Genomic DNA, 18,837 nt, shown 5'->3' with positions numbered 1-18,837 from the left:
TCTCTTGTCTTGTGCTCAGTAGTTTCGTAGTCGCGGTAGAAACACGGACGGGGAGAGTTACAATGAATCTCTATTAACGAGTACTCCGTGTCCTTTTGGAGTACAGATGTACCACTTCAAACTTTGGAAGAAGCTTGATTATTCCAGCCCCCAATGGAGCTCGGACAGGCACAGGCACCCCTTGGATGATCGGCGTACCCCTCGTCCTCTGTACACTTTGCCAACTCGAGTGCTTTTGCATGGATTAGTGCAGTACTATCCTTAGCAGGCTAATCCTAATACAGTAGATTAGGCAAATCCTTGTGGATATATGCAGTACCTCTGGGAATCATACCAAATAAGGAAGTTTTTGCAGATACCTGCAGCACCTCCTGGGAACCATATCAACGTTTTAACATTTTTCATCCCAGATAAATGCAGTACCTACCCTCATGCCATCAAAAGACTGAATAGGTTGACACGGACGTTTGAAAGCATCGAGGCAGCCAGAGACCGAATGGCCGCGAAAGCTTAGTATTCGTATTCGGCCTGTATTTACGGGTATTCGGCTCACCAAGAGACGACTCAGTTACCTATGGATCGTCGGCACATCGAGCTACAAGTGTCAATATGGAACTAAGTGATGTCAAAAACGACCAATTGACCAGGAAGAACATCTCGGTACTACTCAATAAATGGAACACTCCGAGTCGCTTTGCGGATTCGTGCGGATTTCATTGGCCTCCGCACGCATATCGCGGTTGCAGAGGATGCCCGTCTGCCAGTGGTTGTCCAGGGCCAAGGGCGCTATGGCTTCTGTGCCCTTGTCCTCTTTCGAATAATATGATTCGGACAGCAATCCCCTCCGCCCATCGTCTCCAGGGTGGTCAGGGTATGTATCATCACTCGGAAGAAATTCAGTCCACGTCATCGTTCAAGCTACTTACGAGGGCTCGAAGACCGGAGACCAAAAGTGCAGTGCGGCCCTGAAATAGGTCCATTTATTATAATAAAATCTATTCGGTGATGACTGCAAACTGACAGAAGTCCATGCAATGTACTGTAGACTGAAGAGCCAAAACGGCGATTACCTCCAGTTGATCAATGAACATAACCCATGAACGAAAAAAAAAAAAAGAGCAGCCGAACTTTTAGGCTCAAACAGAAGGCCAACCCAAAAAGAATCTCAATGAATGCCACCCATGGTCATATATCTAGGTATACACGCTTTGGTTCACAAAGAGACCACGTCAAGTGTTGCGGGTATATGCTGTCGGCCCAACGATTCGAGATTTCTGGCATATTCCGTGGGAGCGAATCCCCCGGCTTCGGCATCATACGTGATCCAGCGTTCCATCTTTTCAAGTTAGCATGAGGTAAAATTGCGGAGGGGCGACGAATAGAACCCACCTCTGCGATGCGGAGTCCTAACCATATGCACCGTCGTGCTCGTGTGATGATGAACGAAGGCATTTCAATATATCGGCTTTCCTCGTCGGGCATATCCGTGAAGAAGTCGCTGGGGTAGTATAACCGACTCCACGAATAGCCCCGGATATAAAAATCCTCCGGCAGCTGCTTGTTGGTGCCGACCTCGCCCATAGGAAAATCCCCTCTTCGAAGCGGTTCTATATCAGTCTCAAGCCGCAAGGCTAAGTTCAACTTGGCGCAGAGCCGGCTCCAGGGAACGTCAGCCTGCAAGTAGAGCATACTCTCAGGAACCAACGCAGCAGTCCAAAGAAATGCCAGGTATACATGGAATGCGGGCAAGATGTGGCCGTTGCCGCTCTGACTGAGGATGACCCTCAGCGTAGTAAAGGCCAGAAATGACCCATAGGACACTACTTGATCCGTAACTTTGAAGTTAACATCAAACCTCGTCTCGTTCCGCCTCTCGATAGCCTTTTGACTAGGCGGTGCTGTTTGCCAGTACGATTGGGCCTTGATGGCTCGTTCAGAATGAGAGAGGGCTTCAGCCACCTTTTCGTCAAAAAGCTTTGGGATGCGCGCGTCGGGCTGACCAAAGTCGAAGATTGAGGCGATCGAAATCAGACTGATTTGCGCGCCTTGATCCCGGAAATGAGCACCCACTTGCCCGATGAATGAATCGAGATTCTGCAGGAAAAACCTGGCATTTGCAAGAAAGGCAGACATCAATCCCCTAGTAAACAGGATGCCATGCGCGGTAACAAACCTGACAAGCGGAGCAGGGATGTGCTCTATCCGCGGCGGCCCGTCTGGAAGCAGAAGTGGTCGAAAGAGGACCGCTTGAATGCTGCTGCGAGCGTTGGTAAACGGCTCGATGCTGATCAACGACTTTGAATAATAAAACAATTGCTGCAGAATATTAGGACGGGAGAGCACCGCCAGATGATGCTGGAGACGCCCCACGCCGGGATTCCTGTCAGCGGCCTGCATGTACCATGATCGGGACACGCTACACCAAGTTCCGCGATTCTGCGCGTTTTTCTCTTCAACTGCCATCCCGTATCTAGCTAGATCTCCCAAGCATTCGAGCCAAGTGGCTTCCAAGGAGGGCACGTTTTCCACCAAAAGGGTCATCATCGAATACGCGGCGTGGACAAACATGATCATGTGCTCCAGGGAGTCCGGCAATCGGTTGCGCATCAGCTCCAGCGGTGCATGAATTCCGTGCCGCCACATTCGCGCTGGCAAGGAAGCCTGCTCCGGAAAGTTCCTCACGGTCGCACTTGCTGCCGGGTGATTCGCTGCTAGAAACAAGTCGTAATGTTCATTGAGCAGAGTCCGATGGAGCGCACATAGCGTTTGCCACTGCGAGTCAGAAAGTTTTGCCGTACTTTGCGACTGGTCGCGGACGACTTGGATACACTTTTTCTCCACCATCACGAGGCCGGCGTAGATGCTACGCACTTCATCCTGTACCACCTCGTCCGTTATAGTGGACGCGAATGACCGGCGAGGGACGTCAGCGTCGGGTGGCGAATCCTGGCGATCAGGTGAATTACCACGGGCATTGTCCCGTTGGGCGTCATCGGCGGAACTGGAAGCGGCTCGAGACGTTGATTGAACGTCGGACCATTCTGAGCTCTTTTGCGCAATGTTACTGAGGGCATCAGTGCTGTGCGAAGTTTGTGGCCGTCGCGCCCCTCGTAATGAGATATTGTGCCTGCCTTCAAGAGAGGCATGGAATGCATTAGTCATTGTTGCTGCGTCGTTCCTGCTTGCCATGTCGACGGAGAGCTAGCTTTTCTTTGCAACTTCAGTATTGTCAAAAGTGTTCAATCAATCACGGTGCTGCTGTTTGGCTATCGTTCGGAAGGAAGGTTGGTGTCAATAGTAAGGTCGTGGCCTGATGGGTCATCCGTGAACCGGCAATCATGGAAGTGACTCGAAAGAACACCTGAAGAATCACAAGGCGGTTAGCATCATGACTCATGAAAATTTGAGAACTGGCTGATGATGCCTAGAGCGGCCCAATCATGCCGTTCAACGATAGGAGAAAGAGCGGGTAGCTCCAGGCTTCTGCCTGCGAACGGCCGTGGTGGCTGGGGTGTTGTTATCGGGCACAGGCTGGGGCGATGAACAGAGTGCCTTGTGCTCGATGCTCGATTTGGAGTCCTCCACGACAGAAAATCGCCTCATAGTGGAGCAGAGGCCCTGGGATTCGAAGCTCATTCTGAACGTTGAAGTGCCGCCGCCGGTTTTTACACTATCGTCTTGCTGGATGTGTATCTTGGCTTCCAGCGGCCCACCAACTTGGACCGGTGCAGCTGGGCCCGAACTGGACAGAACCTTTGGGGGGGAGGCTCTATTTGTTTTTTGGCACGCGGCCACCAACTGTGTATCTTGGCTTCCAGCGGCCCACCAACTTGGACCGGTGCAGCTGGGCCCGAACTGGACAGAACCTTTGGGGGGGAGGCTCTATTTGTTTTTTTTTTTTTTAAAAAACCCTCGTTCAAAAAAAAAAAAAAAAAAAAAAAAAACAAAACCTACTCCCTCGTAAGTAGTCCTCGTCAAACCGCACACAATCAAATGGTGTCAAGGATCACTGAACCAGCAAGATGCAATTGATGCCCGGATTATTCCAAATCGGCAGCTGCTGAGGAGAGCGAAGCATTGCCAGCTTGGAGATCCCCTTCAAGATATAAGTTCTTCAACCCTCAGGGTTCGAATACTCTCTTCAGCCAAAATTAGATGATGACAAAAGCCGTGTTCGGTTCGCGAACCATCTGCCTTAAGGCAACTAACTTCAGCCCAGATTGTAAAGTACTAAGAGTAATGTCCGAAGTGATCGGCATTATTACATGCTAACTACGAAGCCTTGTTGCGAGCTCTAGTCAGCCTTTCGCCACACATTCGTTGACGGAGCTTGTTTCCCGTCAAACATGGTGCAACTTGTACAATTAGTAGATTCGGCCACACTTTTGTTTTCCTTTAGTACGAAGCACTCCGTACTTTTATCGAGGTGTACTGGTACTAGTAGTACTTGAAGAGGTACTACCTTTGTTGTGACCATGTGCAATACCCCTAGTAGTACATCTAACCAGGCAGAAATCTTGCCTATGGGATAGGCCTATTATTATGATTGACTGAAGAGGAGCATCGCGGTAAAGTACGGAGATTCTGTCGGCAATAGCAAGATGGAGTGCTCCCAGTGGGCAGGAGACTGCAGGCGAAGCAGCGGCCAGGCTTCACCTCCGCGTCTTCGGCATAGGTAGTACATATGCACAATGCCTAAGCGCTCATAAATCCGCTTGGATCTGATCACACCGACCAGACAAGATCGAATTAGTAATAATAAACGACCGAACAAAGACTCGGCGTGTATGATGATAACAAATACAAAGCAACGGGGTCATCCACTTCAGCAACTGATTGTGCTCCCTGCTGGGCGAAGAACTGGCACGCACACATTCAATGGTTACTTCGGGTTCTCCTAAATTCCTAGTAAGCACCCTACAAGTAGTAGGTTACTACTCGTAGAGTACCTACTCCGTACTCGTACAGAGTACCGGATCTGGATGTTAACACAGGTTAGAAGACCCCTGTGCGCTGAGTACCTTGAATACTTCGTACTCGTAGTAGGCTAGTATCTGATGAATCACCAATGTTTCTTTCCATTCCACAATTGCCGATCAATACCTACGATCGAATGCATCGAAGAATCACGCTCGCCGGATTGCAAAGCATCAATGGATATGCAGAGCTCGCCACTTTGCCGGAAATAGTAAATACCTAGTTATTTAAAAACTATTAGTACGGAGTATTAGTTATGGCCAATCAAACAATCATGTTCGTACTTGGGCAATAATTGCGAGATGTAAGTAGTAGTGTAAGTACCTCGGACTCTGGTTAAATTATTGCTTCTGATTTAACGCGCGGGACAGAAACCCAGCCCGGAGATCTACCTACGAACGACTATAATTGAGGCTGACTGACAGGCCTATTCAGAGAGGGTCCAGCTCACCTGACAGATTCGAAAATTAGCCGAGAATCATTCGAGTTGCCCGATGCGACGATTGGCACCAGCGATTGCATTTGCTCGGATGTGTTGGAATCGAATGAGGACGAGGTAACGAGGTAGTAGTGTCGCAGATCGAACAATGTGATGAAGCACCATGGGGGCCTATTGTGTACCTTGAGTGCATGTCTGGATTTTCGAGAATCACAGGTCTCACATGCAGTGTGCAAATCGAGTGCTACATTCATAGCATCACCACCAGAACAAGCATCGCTATCCCTGAAGCCATGATCAGGCTGCAAATTGGGTTTTCTAGCCTGTAGGTAATAAAGAACAGCACGACACGGCCTGCTTTTGTGCCCGAGGGATGCAATGAAGGCTGAATTGAAGCTCAAGCAAAACGATGGTCAAAAGTCTTCATGACAATAGTACTATCTACGACTCTTCCCAGGCAAACATCTGAATAGACAGCAATCCCGATGTACCTGGCAACAAGTTCACCACAACTAGTACTTACTACTTGTGGTGACAGGTGGAAGTTCAGGAGTTTGGGAGAACTTTTGACACAAGCAGATGGACATCAGAGTCAGTTTCGGCGGAATGACAGACTCGGGATATCCTAAGAATCTTTCGTGATGAAAGCGGAAATTCGCGGACACCTTCCTCTGCCTGGATTCATTCCATAATGTCATACCTAGGATAAAGAGTCCCCAGTGCGGTTCAGGGTGCAACCACATGCTATCAAAGGATATGACCAGCCTCATGGTACCTCGTTTCAGAGATGCCGTCCAGCTTTCCCTTGAGATGATCCAAAGCTCTCCCTGATCCAGGGGTTTCAAAACCACAAGGCAACCGGTTCGCATCATGCGGTCACGGACCAGATTTCGGTTCTCTGCAAGCGGGCACAATCATTCTTCCTCTGCAACTATCAGCCGCAGGGTTGCCAAAGAAAGCTTCTCGAAAGCTTCATAAAGAGATGATCACGGCGGCAAGAGTCGGCCACCCGCGGGAATGGACACCGTCGTTGTTCACAAGGGTTTGGGATTCCGAACGGCCATTCCAAAGTCCGACTGGATAGCGAACTTCATCTTCATTTCCTTGTTTCTACTACAGTCTGAGCCACCTGGGACGCCCTCCGTTTAAGATTGCACATGCCATGCCTGTTGAGTCCTTTATTGACCCCCGAATCACCATGCATTACGGCAAATCATTGGGTACCGAGATTGAATGTGGTGTTGCCGTCAGTAGTCAGACAGTGCGATCGATCAGCCAGAGGCCATGCAGCGTCATTTCAGTCTTTCAAACCGTCCAGGGCCTAAAACTACTATGAGCTGTTGCGGTGTCAAGATCACGCCAATAGCAGCCGGTTTCGTGGAAATGGACAGAATATGCACTGACTCGTAGATCAGCTAGCGATGATTCATTTTGTGGATCGAAATGCTGCAATGTGTCTTTGGCTTCTTGCTGCAATGCTGCCACTTGGCTACGCCTGAACTTTGGAAACCCCCTTGGGCCAAAACAAAAGGCCTTGTCAAAAGGTACCTTCGGTAGAGGTAGGTAGGTCAGGTAGCTTCCATCAGGATTCCACATTGGTGTATCGGACAGTGCGCAAAACTTGACTATCAAACAATCAAGCCATCTGTTCTCGTCTCTCGGTTGATTCGTAGAACGGCATGCAAGCCGATGATCTCACTGCTCTACACGTATTGTACTAGTACAAGTATCGTGTAGCGGTGCCAAAAGGACGACCTAGGCAACTGCAATACTGCATCATCGTTGTGGCACCCTGAAGAGCAAGGGATCGGAGATGCAGTATGAACGCGTTCATCTGTGTTGTGCGAAGGATCTGGCGCTATGGAGTTTCTCCGGAGTACAGGCTATCCTCGTTATAACGACCCCGTTTTTCACGAATTCCTCCATATGCCGAACCGAACGGCTTGCCAAAGTTGAAATCCCATAGGTACTCGTACTGTTACACAACTGGAAGATCGTAACGTTTCGTAACTGAGCAACGTTATGCCAACGCAACGTGATCTCCCCATTAATATCGGAACGCTTTGATCGAAATTGGGGGGACATTAGGAATTGACCCAACTTCCATCAACTGCCATAGAACATTAAACCAAGTTAAGTGCTTCATGAGGTCCAGTACTGATCGTCCTTCCTGACTTCAAGTAGAAATTATGAGAACCCCAGTCTCCGTTCTGCGAGCACAGATCTGGACTAGCAATGCTATTACTCTATTACAACGTGCCAGTTAATCTGCAAATAGGGTCTACACAAAGCATAATTCCTGTTGCATTACGGACTGAGACTTGGAGTTTGGTACTTAAAAATATCCATAGAAAATCAATTGGACACCCTTGATAACGTCAACTCAGTGTGCCAACTCTCCAAAGATGGAACGGTGGCTTTCCTTGACCGGACCTTTTTTCTACGGGCTCCAAAGTCGCGGGCTTCCTTGAATCCATGAAGCCGGCTCCTAAGGCTATTGTTTTAGTATATGCGGCGTTTGCGGAAAGTAAAGAGTGTATCTATGACTTACAGTGTGACAACTGAAGACCGAGAAAAGCTAGAAACAATCCTCCTAAGCGGGAGAAGATTCAGTTGTTTCAACGAAAAGTTGGAGCAGCGGTCACGGCCTACCGAAATAGAGTACCTATTCACCGACTCGGGGCAGCAATCATCCCGCAGCACAAAGCGATCGAACGAATAAAGCTCTCGTTCATTCTGCGCGTTTTTCTCTTCAACTGCCATCCCGTATCTAGCTAGATCTCCCAAGCATTCGAGCCAAGTGGCTTCCAAGGAGGGCACGTTTTCCACCAAAAGGGTCATCATCGAATACGCGGCGTGGACAAACATGATCATGTGCTCCAGGGAGTCCGGCAATCGGTTGCGCATCAGCTCCAGCGGTGCATGAATTCCGTGCCGCCACATTCGCGCTGGCAAGGAAGCCTGCTCCGGAAAGTTCCTCACGGTCGCACTTGCTGCCGGGTGATTCGCTGCTAGAAACAAGTCGTAATGTTCATTGAGCAGAGTCCGATGGAGCGCACATAGCGTTTGCCACTGCGAGTCAGAAAGTTTTGCCGTACTTTGCGACTGGTCGCGGACGACTTGGATACACTTTTTCTCCACCATCACGAGGCCGGCGTAGATGCTACGCACTTCATCCTGTACCACCTCGTCCGTTATAGTGGACGCGAATGACCGGCGAGGGACGTCAGCGTCGGGTGGCGAATCGGCGGGGATGACTGCAAGCAGGCAGTGAAAGGATCGGCCAATCAGGCTCCGTTCTGGCCGCCCCAAATCCAGTCAGACGCGGCTGGCCGCTGGCATGTGATCATGTGGCGCAGTCACGACCGCGCCACATTTTGCTGACTAAGATTTCTGTCTGGAATGAAGATTGAAGAACGAACTGATTAAGGTACATCGTACGAAGTAGTATTTCCCATACAGTATCCAGTTCTGCTTGTGTAGCTAGGTTTATTGAGCTAGATAGTAGTGTAGCAGAACCAAGTGTGCCGGTGTGCTTCGCTGTTCCTTTGCCAACGGCTGGCGCCATGATCTGTGGGCCTCCGACAGAATGCCCGGCTCCGGATGGGATGATTGCTGCCCCGAGTCGGTGAATCCTCTACGAGAGCACCTCATCCGAATCCACAACATTCTCTTGAGCATTGAAGACGCTTTGTAAGTGACTCCGCAGACACAGACCTCGAATCACGAGGCTGGGGGGTTCCAATGAGAGACCGTGATTGTTCCGAGGCTGAGCGAGAGCTATTTCGGTAGGCCGTGACCGCGGCTTTGACCATTCGTTGAAACAATCTTCTCCCGTTTAGGATTGTTTTCAACTTCCCTCGGTCTTCAGTTGTCACACTGTAAGTCATTGCTCAGCTTCAGTGGTGGACGTCGTGACGGTAGCCTGGCGGACAGTCTTCCAGTCAATAGGACTACCGAAGAGTTTGAACAAGTATCCTTCTGAGCTCCGGCGGGTGGCAGGATCGTCACCAAACGCAGCATCACTTGCACCTTCCAAGTCTTGACCGAGGAACCAGAGGGGCCAGTCGCCCTGAAACACAGAGACAGATCCTTGGTGTCCTGGAGATAGTGAAGTAACCTGTCCACAGCACCCTCATGAAAGCGTGACGGATTGGTCATGAAACGAGCTAGTAGACCAGCCGCAAACGCAATGTCAGGCCGCGTCATCGTGGCCGCATAGATGAGGGATCCGATTTTCCGTTGGTATCTGTGGACCTCCTCCGGGGTGGCAGTGTCAGGGTTCAACGTGTAGGCAGATGTGTCATGCTCCAGGGGCGTTTGGACCCTGGGGCCGGGGGTAACTGCGAAGGTCTGTAACAGTTTGCCGATATAGGCGTCCTGGGTCATGTAGGTGATTCCATGCTCACGATCCCTTGTGATCCTGATGTTGAGGAACCACTCCAAGTCACCCATGGCCCTCAGCTCGTACTTCTGGCTCAATTTGTGAATGAGGCTATCAGCTTCGTCCCGATCCTCTTCGCGACTCAGGACAACAATATCATCCACGTAAAAAAAGATGATGATGCGTCCGTTGGTATACATTTTGTATTTTCCCAAGCGCCGCATACTGAAACAAAAGCCTTAGGAGCCGGCTTCATGGATTCTTTTTCCACCGCTGCTTTATATTCAGGATTGACATGCTCATCTTTAAGCCAGCATCGCAAGAGCAGTGGTATGATGACGGACGCGCGACCATGTTCCTGCATCTGGTATGATTGCAAATGATGGAGTAGCGATTGCAGCCGACTCCAGCCTGGCGGAAGAGGAAACTTCAGTATCTCTCTCGCATATAGTTGCTTAGTTCGTGCGGTAAGTATGGCATCGGGAAGAAAGTGATGGGCCATTCTTGCGATACCCTGGACTTCGGAGTGAACTGGATCTGCAGGCCGACTTAGGATGAAATCCAAAGCCGGTGTCAGTTTCGCTAAAGGTGGTATTTCGACAGTTATACCCCATGCTTTGCAGAATCTTTCTTTGACGGTTCGCGATGATATGCTGTCCGCAATTTGGCGAAGCTGTACCGTTTGATAATGATACCTGCCGTTCTTCACATGGTCCTACTGCAATTTTTTTTTTTATGATTTTCCTGGTCGCTTAGACAAAAACGACATCCTTTTGCATTGTGACGCTTAGTTCCTGCAATCTCGTTCTGCTGTGGCATATCGCCAAGGAATGCCAGGGTAAATGCGCATAAAACTGTCTCAACGCCATTGATATGCATTGAAACACCGCGGTCAAGATGCTGGAGCGAAGTAAGCGCATTGGCCACATCATCGGTGTCACTGCCATGTGGATGTGGACCAAGCGTTACAGGGAATATGTTTGAAAGACGTGATTGATCATGCAAGTCGAGTCCAGCGGGGATAACGTAAATGCCGCGGAGTGACCGGTAAGCTCTTCGGTAGAGGCCGAAGCCGTCGATAAAGCAATTGTAGGGAACCGACCGAAATGCACTTTCCAGACTTGAACGTGTCTGCGAGGTAGGACCGACCAATTTGTGCAATTTCCAAATCTCCACGGAGGGGATGAGTGTCTTGAAGTGGTCGAATCTCTCCCCTTTAGGGATTGAAGTCATAGCAAACGTAAAGAAAAAAAAAAGGAACAGCAGCCACTGGCTGATTCATAATTCCTCCAGAAACATAGTCCAAGTCCACATTGGGCTCCCGGCGGATCACACGTCCAGCGTGGGATCCAGTGTCGGCAGTGAGGAAGAGGAATCCGCGTCTGGATATCGACAAGTGCGCAGAAAGAGGCGCGGGAAAACCGGGTCGCATGAATTCCGCCGTTCAATGGGAGAACTGGATTCCAGGAGAAAAGTTGTAGGTAGAGAGGAAGACTCGGTGGATGACTTTTATCTATTTCCACAACGATGCGGACGCTGCAGAAGAAATAATCAAGTCAGTCTATGGGGACGAAATCATGTCAGTTCTTTGATCAAGGCGTTCTGAATGAAGATAATTGTGTTAATCATCTCGTTGCGTAGGTAACAGTAAGTTTCGAAACTTTACTGTTAACTAGTACTGAAGTACGAGTACTTAACCGTTAATAACAGTTCCCGTACGAGTACAGTAGTATACCTAGTGGTTTTTTAGTTATATGGAACCTAGGTACTTACCTACCTAGGTAGGTACCTAAGTAACTTTGGCACGTGAGGTTCTGGAATGAGCGATTAATCGATCGACCTGTCATCTGCGCCCTTCCGGGTTGCAGCTCCGTCTGCTCACAAGTGAAGTGAGGCTGCTCTTCGATGCTTATCATGTGTCTTTCGCCGAGATCTCACAATGAATACGTACGTACGACTTCTCCTTCTTGTACTCTGAATAACAGTCTCGAGTGATTAGCGGAAACACTGTGGCATTCTAGTATTGTCGAGCTTCTATCGTGTTGCCAGCCCCGCCAAGCACGAGTCAGATATACTACTATTTCTTTGAACTCAGCTCCAGTGTGGGAAGGGCCTAGGACGAGCCTTCAACCGACCCGCGAGTTTCAGGATGAGGGAAAATCCCCCACGGAGTCAGGCAACATACCTGGATTCGGACTTCGATCGTCATTCGACGCTGCTTTGTCTCCCAAGTCAGCGGACTTGCCCGCCCAGCCGAGCGTACCTGTTCCTGGTGAAATGGTTGACAGGGATCTCGACCGCATCATGCTCAAGTCCACTGCGTTGCATTCCGAGGTCGTCGCCAAAGTGGCCTCACCTTCTACCAAATCCTCGCCCTCACATCCCAGATCTGACCAGGACACAGCCTCCACACAAGGTAGAAAAGGCAAAGCTCCGCGGAAACTCTCTCGGGCGGATCTGGAAGTGCCAGAACAAAACCTCACCCGGGATGCGGGCCATACCCCCATGGCTGTCCTGGGCTCCGGAAGCGAGGTCAGCAGCTCTAATAGTGACATAGCAGACGACAATTCAACGACCGAAGAGCCGCGGGAACCCGTCGTGACGGAAGATCCCGCTTTCGCGGACTCGGATCCCGTCATCAATCTCGAAGATGACCCAGCGTTGACGGGGCCTCTGTCTCTGAAAAACGATCCCGACGCCGATAATTCGTTTCTGCAGGAACTCGACCAGAAACTCCTGGCAGAGGCCCGGAAGGCGGTCTTGGGAGAGTCTCCTTCCACAGTGGCGAATGATGATGACGAGGAAGAAGACGATGACCAACCTGAGCCTGAACTCAAGCTCAAGGACACGATGAACTTTGGAACCGTCTACGGCAGCACGGAAATTCGTAAAGTCTAGCGATGAGCATATATCTTTGTCTGTTTGGTCCATGTTTTTTTTCCCTCCTCAAAGAATCTTTGGCGATTTTGATTGCAGAGGGCCACTTTTCTGTGATGATTTCTGGTGTCGTAAACTATCACTAACCTGTTTCTGGCGTTTTCGTCTTGAGGATCTTTGGCTGGAGCATTGATGAGAGGATACTTTGTACATAGGTAGATAGTTCCCGGAACACAGTACGTCTTGAATTTGTGGTCGGATAGGACCATATACCGAATCAAATCATCGGCATTCATGCCATGGAGTAACAAACCCTCATTACTAGGATCGTATCCCATTCTAACAGGTCGTACGTACGTACGCAGCAAATCAGCGCGAAACAGAACAAATCAGAAGACAGCACAGTAAATGCAACGATCATGCCACGTCACATCAGAAACCGAACTGGTCATCATACACCCATCGTAAAATCATGCTCTATCCCAGGCGTCACGCTGGCAATGAACTTGAGGAAAACGACCAGATACTGATCCACCCGGATGGCCGGTGCATTCTCGTCGTCCTCTTCCGTATCCTGATCGTGCTGCAAGACTTCCCATTCATCAGCTGTGGTGTTGTTGCCGCCGCCTTGCGATGCGGCTCCTCCCAAAGAAAGAGCTTTGGTGTCGTCAACCAGTCCCTCAAGACCGCTGTCGGCCTTGATGCGCGTCGTCTCTTCCTTGGACCGTGCTTCTCGCAATTTTTGTCGGCGGAGTTTCAGGGCGGCATCCGCGCGGTCCAGCAGGGTCTTCATGACCGATGCATGCTGACATGGGTGCACGGTGGCCATCGGTACACTCGTGTCGAACCAGGGGAAATCCTCCAGTGTCACGGTCTTGTCCTTGTAGTCGCCGACGATATCTTCCATCATCAGGTGTGGCGGCAGAGGTTCTCCTGACTGGTACCCCGACAGGTACAACCGAGGTGTTCGATAGTAATTGGCGTACGTGATGTACAGGTTGTAAGTCCGGACAGGCCTGTTATTAAGGCATCAGTCAACTGATCGTTGCGGGGGTCAGAGCATTACGTACGCCGTTGTATTGGACTTGCCCGAGGGATCCCGGATGATGGCCTCCTCATCATCATCATCATCTTCCATGTCCGGAATCTCGTCATCGTCCTCTTCCCGCTCACCAACGTTGCCGGCCTCATCCACCGTTCGGACATCCTTCCTTTTGGCCTCCTGGCTATCGGCAAATTCTCTCCCACCGCCCGTCTGCAACCACCCATCGTCTTCTGCATCGCCACTCCCAGAGGCACCATCGCGAAGCATATCCTGGACGATTACATCCTCTTGAGCGCCCGCGAAGTCGTCATTCAAACGACGATGGCAGGGTACCCCACGAGTCACCAAGTACTGCTTGCCCGGTGGCAGATAAGGTACGCGCTGTGCGGGCGTTGAAGCATCGGCCCATTGCCAGGAAGGAAACTTATAGACGAGATAATCGCCGGCCCGGACAAACTCCTCCGGGGTGATTTTGCCCGTCTCTCGGAACGTGGAGGTGCGAGACACCGGCGTCACCCAATCCCGCCAGGTCGACCAGGTCTGATGGATGATGTTTTTCGCCATTGCAGCTTCGAGGACAGCACCGTCGAACTGGGTGCTCTGAATGAACTCACAGTGAAAACAGAGACCGTGCGATCAATATTACTCTATTGGAAGAGGATTGAAGCCTACAGATTCAGACACGGAGAGGCTGCAAGGTACTGGCCCGGATGGTGAATGATCGCTGAGGCGGGGATGACTGCAAGCAGGCAGTGAAAGGATCGGCCAATCAGGCTCCGTTCTGGCCGCCCCAAATCCAGTCAGACGCGGCTGGCCGCTGGCATGTGATCATGTGGCGCAGTCACGACCGCGCCACATTTTGCTGACTAAGATTTCTGTCTGGAATGAAGATTGAAGAACGAACTGATTAAGGTACATCGTACGAAGTAGTATTTCCCATACAGTATCCAGTTCTGCTTGTGTAGCTAGGTTTATTGAGCTAGATAGTAGTGTAGCAGAACCAAGTGTGCCGGTGTGCTTCGCTGTTCCTTTGCCAACGGCTGGCGCCATGATCTGTGGGCCTCCGACAGAATGCCCGGCTCCGGATGGGGGAGCATTTCAAGAACAGAGACGAGTCCGCATGTCCTGCGCGGTGGACAGGGAGTTATCTCGAAGCTTAAGCACGGCTTGTAAGTGGTTGGCCTGTAACTGATTTCTCCTCACGACCCTTCCCGGGCACTTCGTCTCTTCATTTCCGCTTCAACCGCCTCCACGGTCAGAGGAATTGACCGGCCAGCCCACGAGTCCTTTTCCGCTTTCGCAAAACCTTCCATACTGTTCATGGCCACGACCAGAAACCCTAGCTCTTCGCGGTCCACGTCAAAGACCTCCCACCATTCTTCTTCTACCATCTTGACGCCGACCTCGCGTGCCGCAAGATAGATGGCCGCTACGGCCAAGGCATTGGGCTGGTGGGTCACATACAGAAGCTGAGGGGACAGCAAAGCAGAATTCAGGTGTTGAAAGACCCGTTTTGCGAGTTTCGGGGAAGTCGCGTTCATCGTTTGGAGATAGGTCAAAACTACTGTGTGAGGGATGACGATGCGCGTATCAAACCCCAAAGTGCGCAAGATGATCGTCTCCAATTTGAACAGCTCCATTCGCTGAGACTGGAAAGTGCCTTCGGAGACATAGTAGGTTTCCGGCGCTGGCTTCTCGGTCGGCGGATTCGGATTGACAAACCATAACGGAGATGCTTCTGGCGACAAGAGGTAGGCATATACGTTGATGACGCTGCGAGGAGTAACGGGCCCGTACAGCTTGGCTGTCACGTAAATGGACGCCGCGGACACATCCTGTTCATGGAACGTCAATTCGAGGTTCTCTCCCCATTAGATTGGCTCAATATACCTTGGCGGAATAAATCGTGAGGCTTCCCCCTTCTGCACCAATCCAGAATCGTGTGTAGACTACGATGGCGTGGATGATCACGTCTTGAGGCAAGCGTAGGAGCACGCCGGCAGCTTGAGTGAGAAGGGCTCCCGCGAACAGGATCGAATTCTCCAAATCCGGCGGCACACCATCGATCGATGAAGAGGACCTTGACAGCTGAGCAGGTGTTGCCAGAGCATTGGAGAGGCTCACCAATTGCTGGAGGGGTGCCATGGTGAGCAGTCTCAAGCTCTGGCCGTTGGTCTGCAGGGCGAGTTTGGACCACAACAGCATTCAGCCTCAGCAGGTCTCTGCGCTAGTCCCTATCGAGACTAGAGCTGCTGATTACATCAGCACCTCCGCTACAATGACTACTCTTGGTCACGTGATCGAGGCATGGGAAATGTAGCACATGATCCCAACAGCCGCGCGACAGCCGCGCGTCACCAGTTCAGCAACGAACTAAGATCATCAGTGAGCGAAACATCAGGTTTACTCCTAAACATAAGGGTTGCTTTCCATGTTAATATTTATTGGGTGACCTAACCTACTCCGTACGAGTACGAGTAAATCATGTCATATGGAGACTGTAGGGTGTAGAGACCTGGTATGAATACTTGGACTCGGCACCTTCCTTAAAAAAGTTAGTTACATATAAATTACGTGCCAAGACGTTGGCCGGAAGGTGACAGACCTCGTACTCGTAAGCTAGACCGAATACTGTAGGTAGAATACGCTGACGAGATTAAATGCACACCCCCATTCATGGTCGGCGTGGCATAACTCTCGAGGGCTGGAATGGTTTCAGCAGGACACGTTGATGGGCATCCAAGCAGTAGTCAAGTACTGTAGAGATTTTCAATGGAAAGCAGGCATAAATACCCCGAGGAGTCCATGAAGCGAGGAATGAAATGTGGACGATCGTCACGAACTAGTAGTTATTGAAGGACAGTGCATTTTTGCCAAAATCTCTCCACGCCCGAGGCTAATCGAGTCTATAAAGTTACGCCCAAACTTCAGTCTCGTTCACCGCTCGCCCCTGATCCGTTCCTAGTTCCTCCATACTAGGTTATTCTGTTGTGGCTCGTGCGTCCCAGGTGGCTGATTCCAGCCTCCTCGATTTCGACGGTGACGCTAGGACTCTCTCTTGCATTGCATTCATCCCTCGACCGTGCTCCGCGATTATCGTGATCCATTGATCGCCAGGAAAAAGGATTACGGCCGAGTCTATCGTCACCAGCTTGGCTGCTTCGATCCGATCTCAGGTGGACCAAGCTCCGTGACGATAGAAGTCCCAACTCACACGGTCCGCATTCCGACTTGCAACTCACTCGTGGTTGACTACTTTGTCGTGTTTGTTTTTTTCACCTTTCAATGCCTCAATCCTCTGACCACGGCTCGTCGTCTCCGGCAATACACACCCTTCGCAGCTTCGAATTGTTTCCTGCAGGCTCGTCTCTCGAATTCCTACAGGCTTCGTCGTATCAATCGTACCATGATTTCCGTGATGCCATCTTAGTCCCTCCAACGACGTTGACAGCTCATCATACACCTAAAGATAGCACTTGGGAACCAATCAAATCGGTTTCGCGGTGGTCCTCGACTCATCGCCGCGCGAACACTGAGTTGTCTCACACGCAGACTCGCTTTGGCCACGCGGCAATCAATTCTTTCCAGAGGCAGCAATTCTCTACAAGAAAAAAGATGGACCTTAGTAAGAGGCTACTGCCGGACTCGCTCCAGGGCGGATCGGATCCCGCCTCCCTCGAGATGGTGCCATCGCCGACCCGAGAATCGTCTCATTCCGAGATGGATTCGTCAGTCTCAAATGGCACTCCCATGTGGCCAGAAGCGCGGTCGCAAACGAGTCGCCTTCAAAAAAGGATGACTGCACCATCAACACTGCGATCCTGGTTCGGCCCGACCAAAGAAGCGGGTCGGCCCGAGATTCCCGAACCGGCGGATGATGAACTCCTCAACCTCGACGTTGCAAGCGCATTATTCCCCACAGCCGCCAGCCGCGAATGCAGTGCAGAGTCATTCAAGTTGCTTCAGTCCAATGCAGAGAATATCTTGCGACGGCTACAGGCAGCCTACAAGCAACGAACATTCGCCCTCCACGAGGCCATGGCCGAGAAAGCAGAGCTACAGGAGGAACTGGCCGAATCTCGAAGCCGCATTCAAAATATCAAGATGCAGTTGGACGGGATGGCACAACGGGTGCAAGAGCAAGAAGAAGCCAACAAGGCGCTGACAGAGGAGCTCCGGCTGGAGCGAAAACGACGGCAAGAGGTCGAAGCCGCGCGATCAGGGCCTCAACAGCCCTCCGACAACGTCGACGACAGCATCGCCAGCGCCACCCCGAAACGACACGAGAAGCGCTGCAGCGCATCAACCATCACAACCGATTCCGGCTTCGAGTCTGGCGACGAGAGCTATGCCGAGAGCGTCTTCTCGCGACGGCCCGAGTGCCCCGGCTCGCCTGTGTCGTCGGTATCATTGGCACCGGCCCCGAGCGCGACTGAAATCACTCTTACTCCTGCCATCGACTCGGCCTCGGCGCGGTCACCGTCACCGTCACAGTCAAGTTCCAAGACCGCAACACCACCCACCCCTCAGCCCTCGCAGCGCTTGTCGGCGTACGATCGGATCGTCCGTGGCCTGACGCCATTCACATCCACGTTCTCTGGCGGAACATCCAAGTGCTCCAACTGCCACGGCGTGCGGCCGTCAGAGGCATGGAGCGTCGTTGGCGTTCTCAAAGATGAGAACAAGGGTCTTAAGGAACGAATTGGGGAATTGGAAAGTGTGATTGATGACTGCCTTGGGCTAGTTACATGATTTCAATTATTTCTTCGATGCACTTTTTTGCATGTCATTTTCTTTGAAACTGACATTATACTACATTTTTGGGGCGTTTGGGACAGTTGAGTTCGATACCAACATTCAAACTGGCTGCGATGTTCTGACTAGATGTGTTTATTGAAGTTATTAATCGGTACGGAGTACAATAATGAGACCGGTGGCATTCTGTATTGCAAACTGATCGTGTTCTTCTGGGAGTCTAATCATGGAAGCGTGGCGTAGACGCAGTGAACAGCCATTTTTGCCCCAGCCACCGACTTTGCGGCAGTGTCGGCGCCGGAACGCGATGATTGGCTGTGGAAGATCTATGTCGCGCGCATCGGATTCTGTAACAAGTGT

At 50.9% G+C, this 18,837-nt stretch overlaps 6 protein-coding genes across 6 annotated transcripts; 2 read left to right on the top strand and 4 right to left on the bottom strand.

Moving 5' to 3' along the window:
- Nucleotides 1–1,213: 1,213 nt before the first annotated feature.
- On the bottom strand, nt 1,214–3,189 carry VTN31DRAFT_4774 (uncharacterized protein; the record flags this gene model as incomplete). The annotated part of the gene is made up of 2 exons (XM_069405199.1): nt 1,214–1,336; nt 1,390–3,189. The coding sequence occupies 2 exons, from the start codon at nt 3,187–3,189 to the stop codon at nt 1,214–1,216; spliced, it is 1,923 nt and encodes a 640-aa protein (XP_069260287.1).
- A 6,094-nt stretch (nt 3,190–9,283) lies between these two features.
- On the bottom strand, nt 9,284–10,024 carry VTN31DRAFT_4773 (uncharacterized protein; the record flags this gene model as incomplete). The annotated part of the gene is made up of 1 exon (XM_069405198.1): nt 9,284–10,024. One exon carries the CDS (start codon nt 10,022–10,024, stop codon nt 9,284–9,286), a length of 741 nt encoding a protein of 246 aa, XP_069260286.1.
- Nucleotides 10,025–12,077: 2,053 nt separating this feature from the next.
- On the top strand, nt 12,078–12,698 carry VTN31DRAFT_4772 (uncharacterized protein; the record flags this gene model as incomplete). Its single annotated transcript, XM_069405197.1, has 1 exon — nt 12,078–12,698. One exon carries the CDS (start codon nt 12,078–12,080, stop codon nt 12,696–12,698), a length of 621 nt encoding a protein of 206 aa, XP_069260285.1.
- Nucleotides 12,699–13,128: 430 nt separating this feature from the next.
- Nucleotides 13,129–14,286, bottom strand: VTN31DRAFT_4771 (uncharacterized protein; the record flags this gene model as incomplete). Its single annotated transcript, XM_069405196.1, has 2 exons — nt 13,129–13,693; nt 13,748–14,286. The coding sequence occupies 2 exons, from the start codon at nt 14,284–14,286 to the stop codon at nt 13,129–13,131; spliced, it is 1,104 nt and encodes a 367-aa protein (XP_069260284.1).
- Nucleotides 14,287–14,921: 635 nt separating this feature from the next.
- Nucleotides 14,922–15,867, bottom strand: VTN31DRAFT_4770 (uncharacterized protein; the record flags this gene model as incomplete). Its single annotated transcript, XM_069405195.1, has 2 exons — nt 14,922–15,557; nt 15,613–15,867. 2 exons carry the CDS (start codon nt 15,865–15,867, stop codon nt 14,922–14,924), a joined length of 891 nt encoding a protein of 296 aa, XP_069260283.1.
- Nucleotides 15,868–17,007: 1,140 nt separating this feature from the next.
- On the top strand, nt 17,008–18,474 carry VTN31DRAFT_4769 (uncharacterized protein; the record flags this gene model as incomplete). The annotated part of the gene is made up of 1 exon (XM_069405193.1): nt 17,008–18,474. The coding sequence occupies one exon, from the start codon at nt 17,008–17,010 to the stop codon at nt 18,472–18,474; it is 1,467 nt and encodes a 488-aa protein (XP_069260282.1).
- Between the last annotated feature and the right edge of the window lie 363 nt (nt 18,475–18,837).

Source organism: Thermomyces dupontii (genome assembly GCF_041956625.1).
Source record: "Thermomyces dupontii strain NRRL 2155 unplaced genomic scaffold VTN31scaffold_4, whole genome shotgun sequence".
Lineage (NCBI taxonomy): Eukaryota > Fungi > Ascomycota > Eurotiomycetes > Eurotiales > Trichocomaceae > Thermomyces > Thermomyces dupontii.
This window is presented reverse-complemented; position numbering and strand designations above follow the sequence as displayed.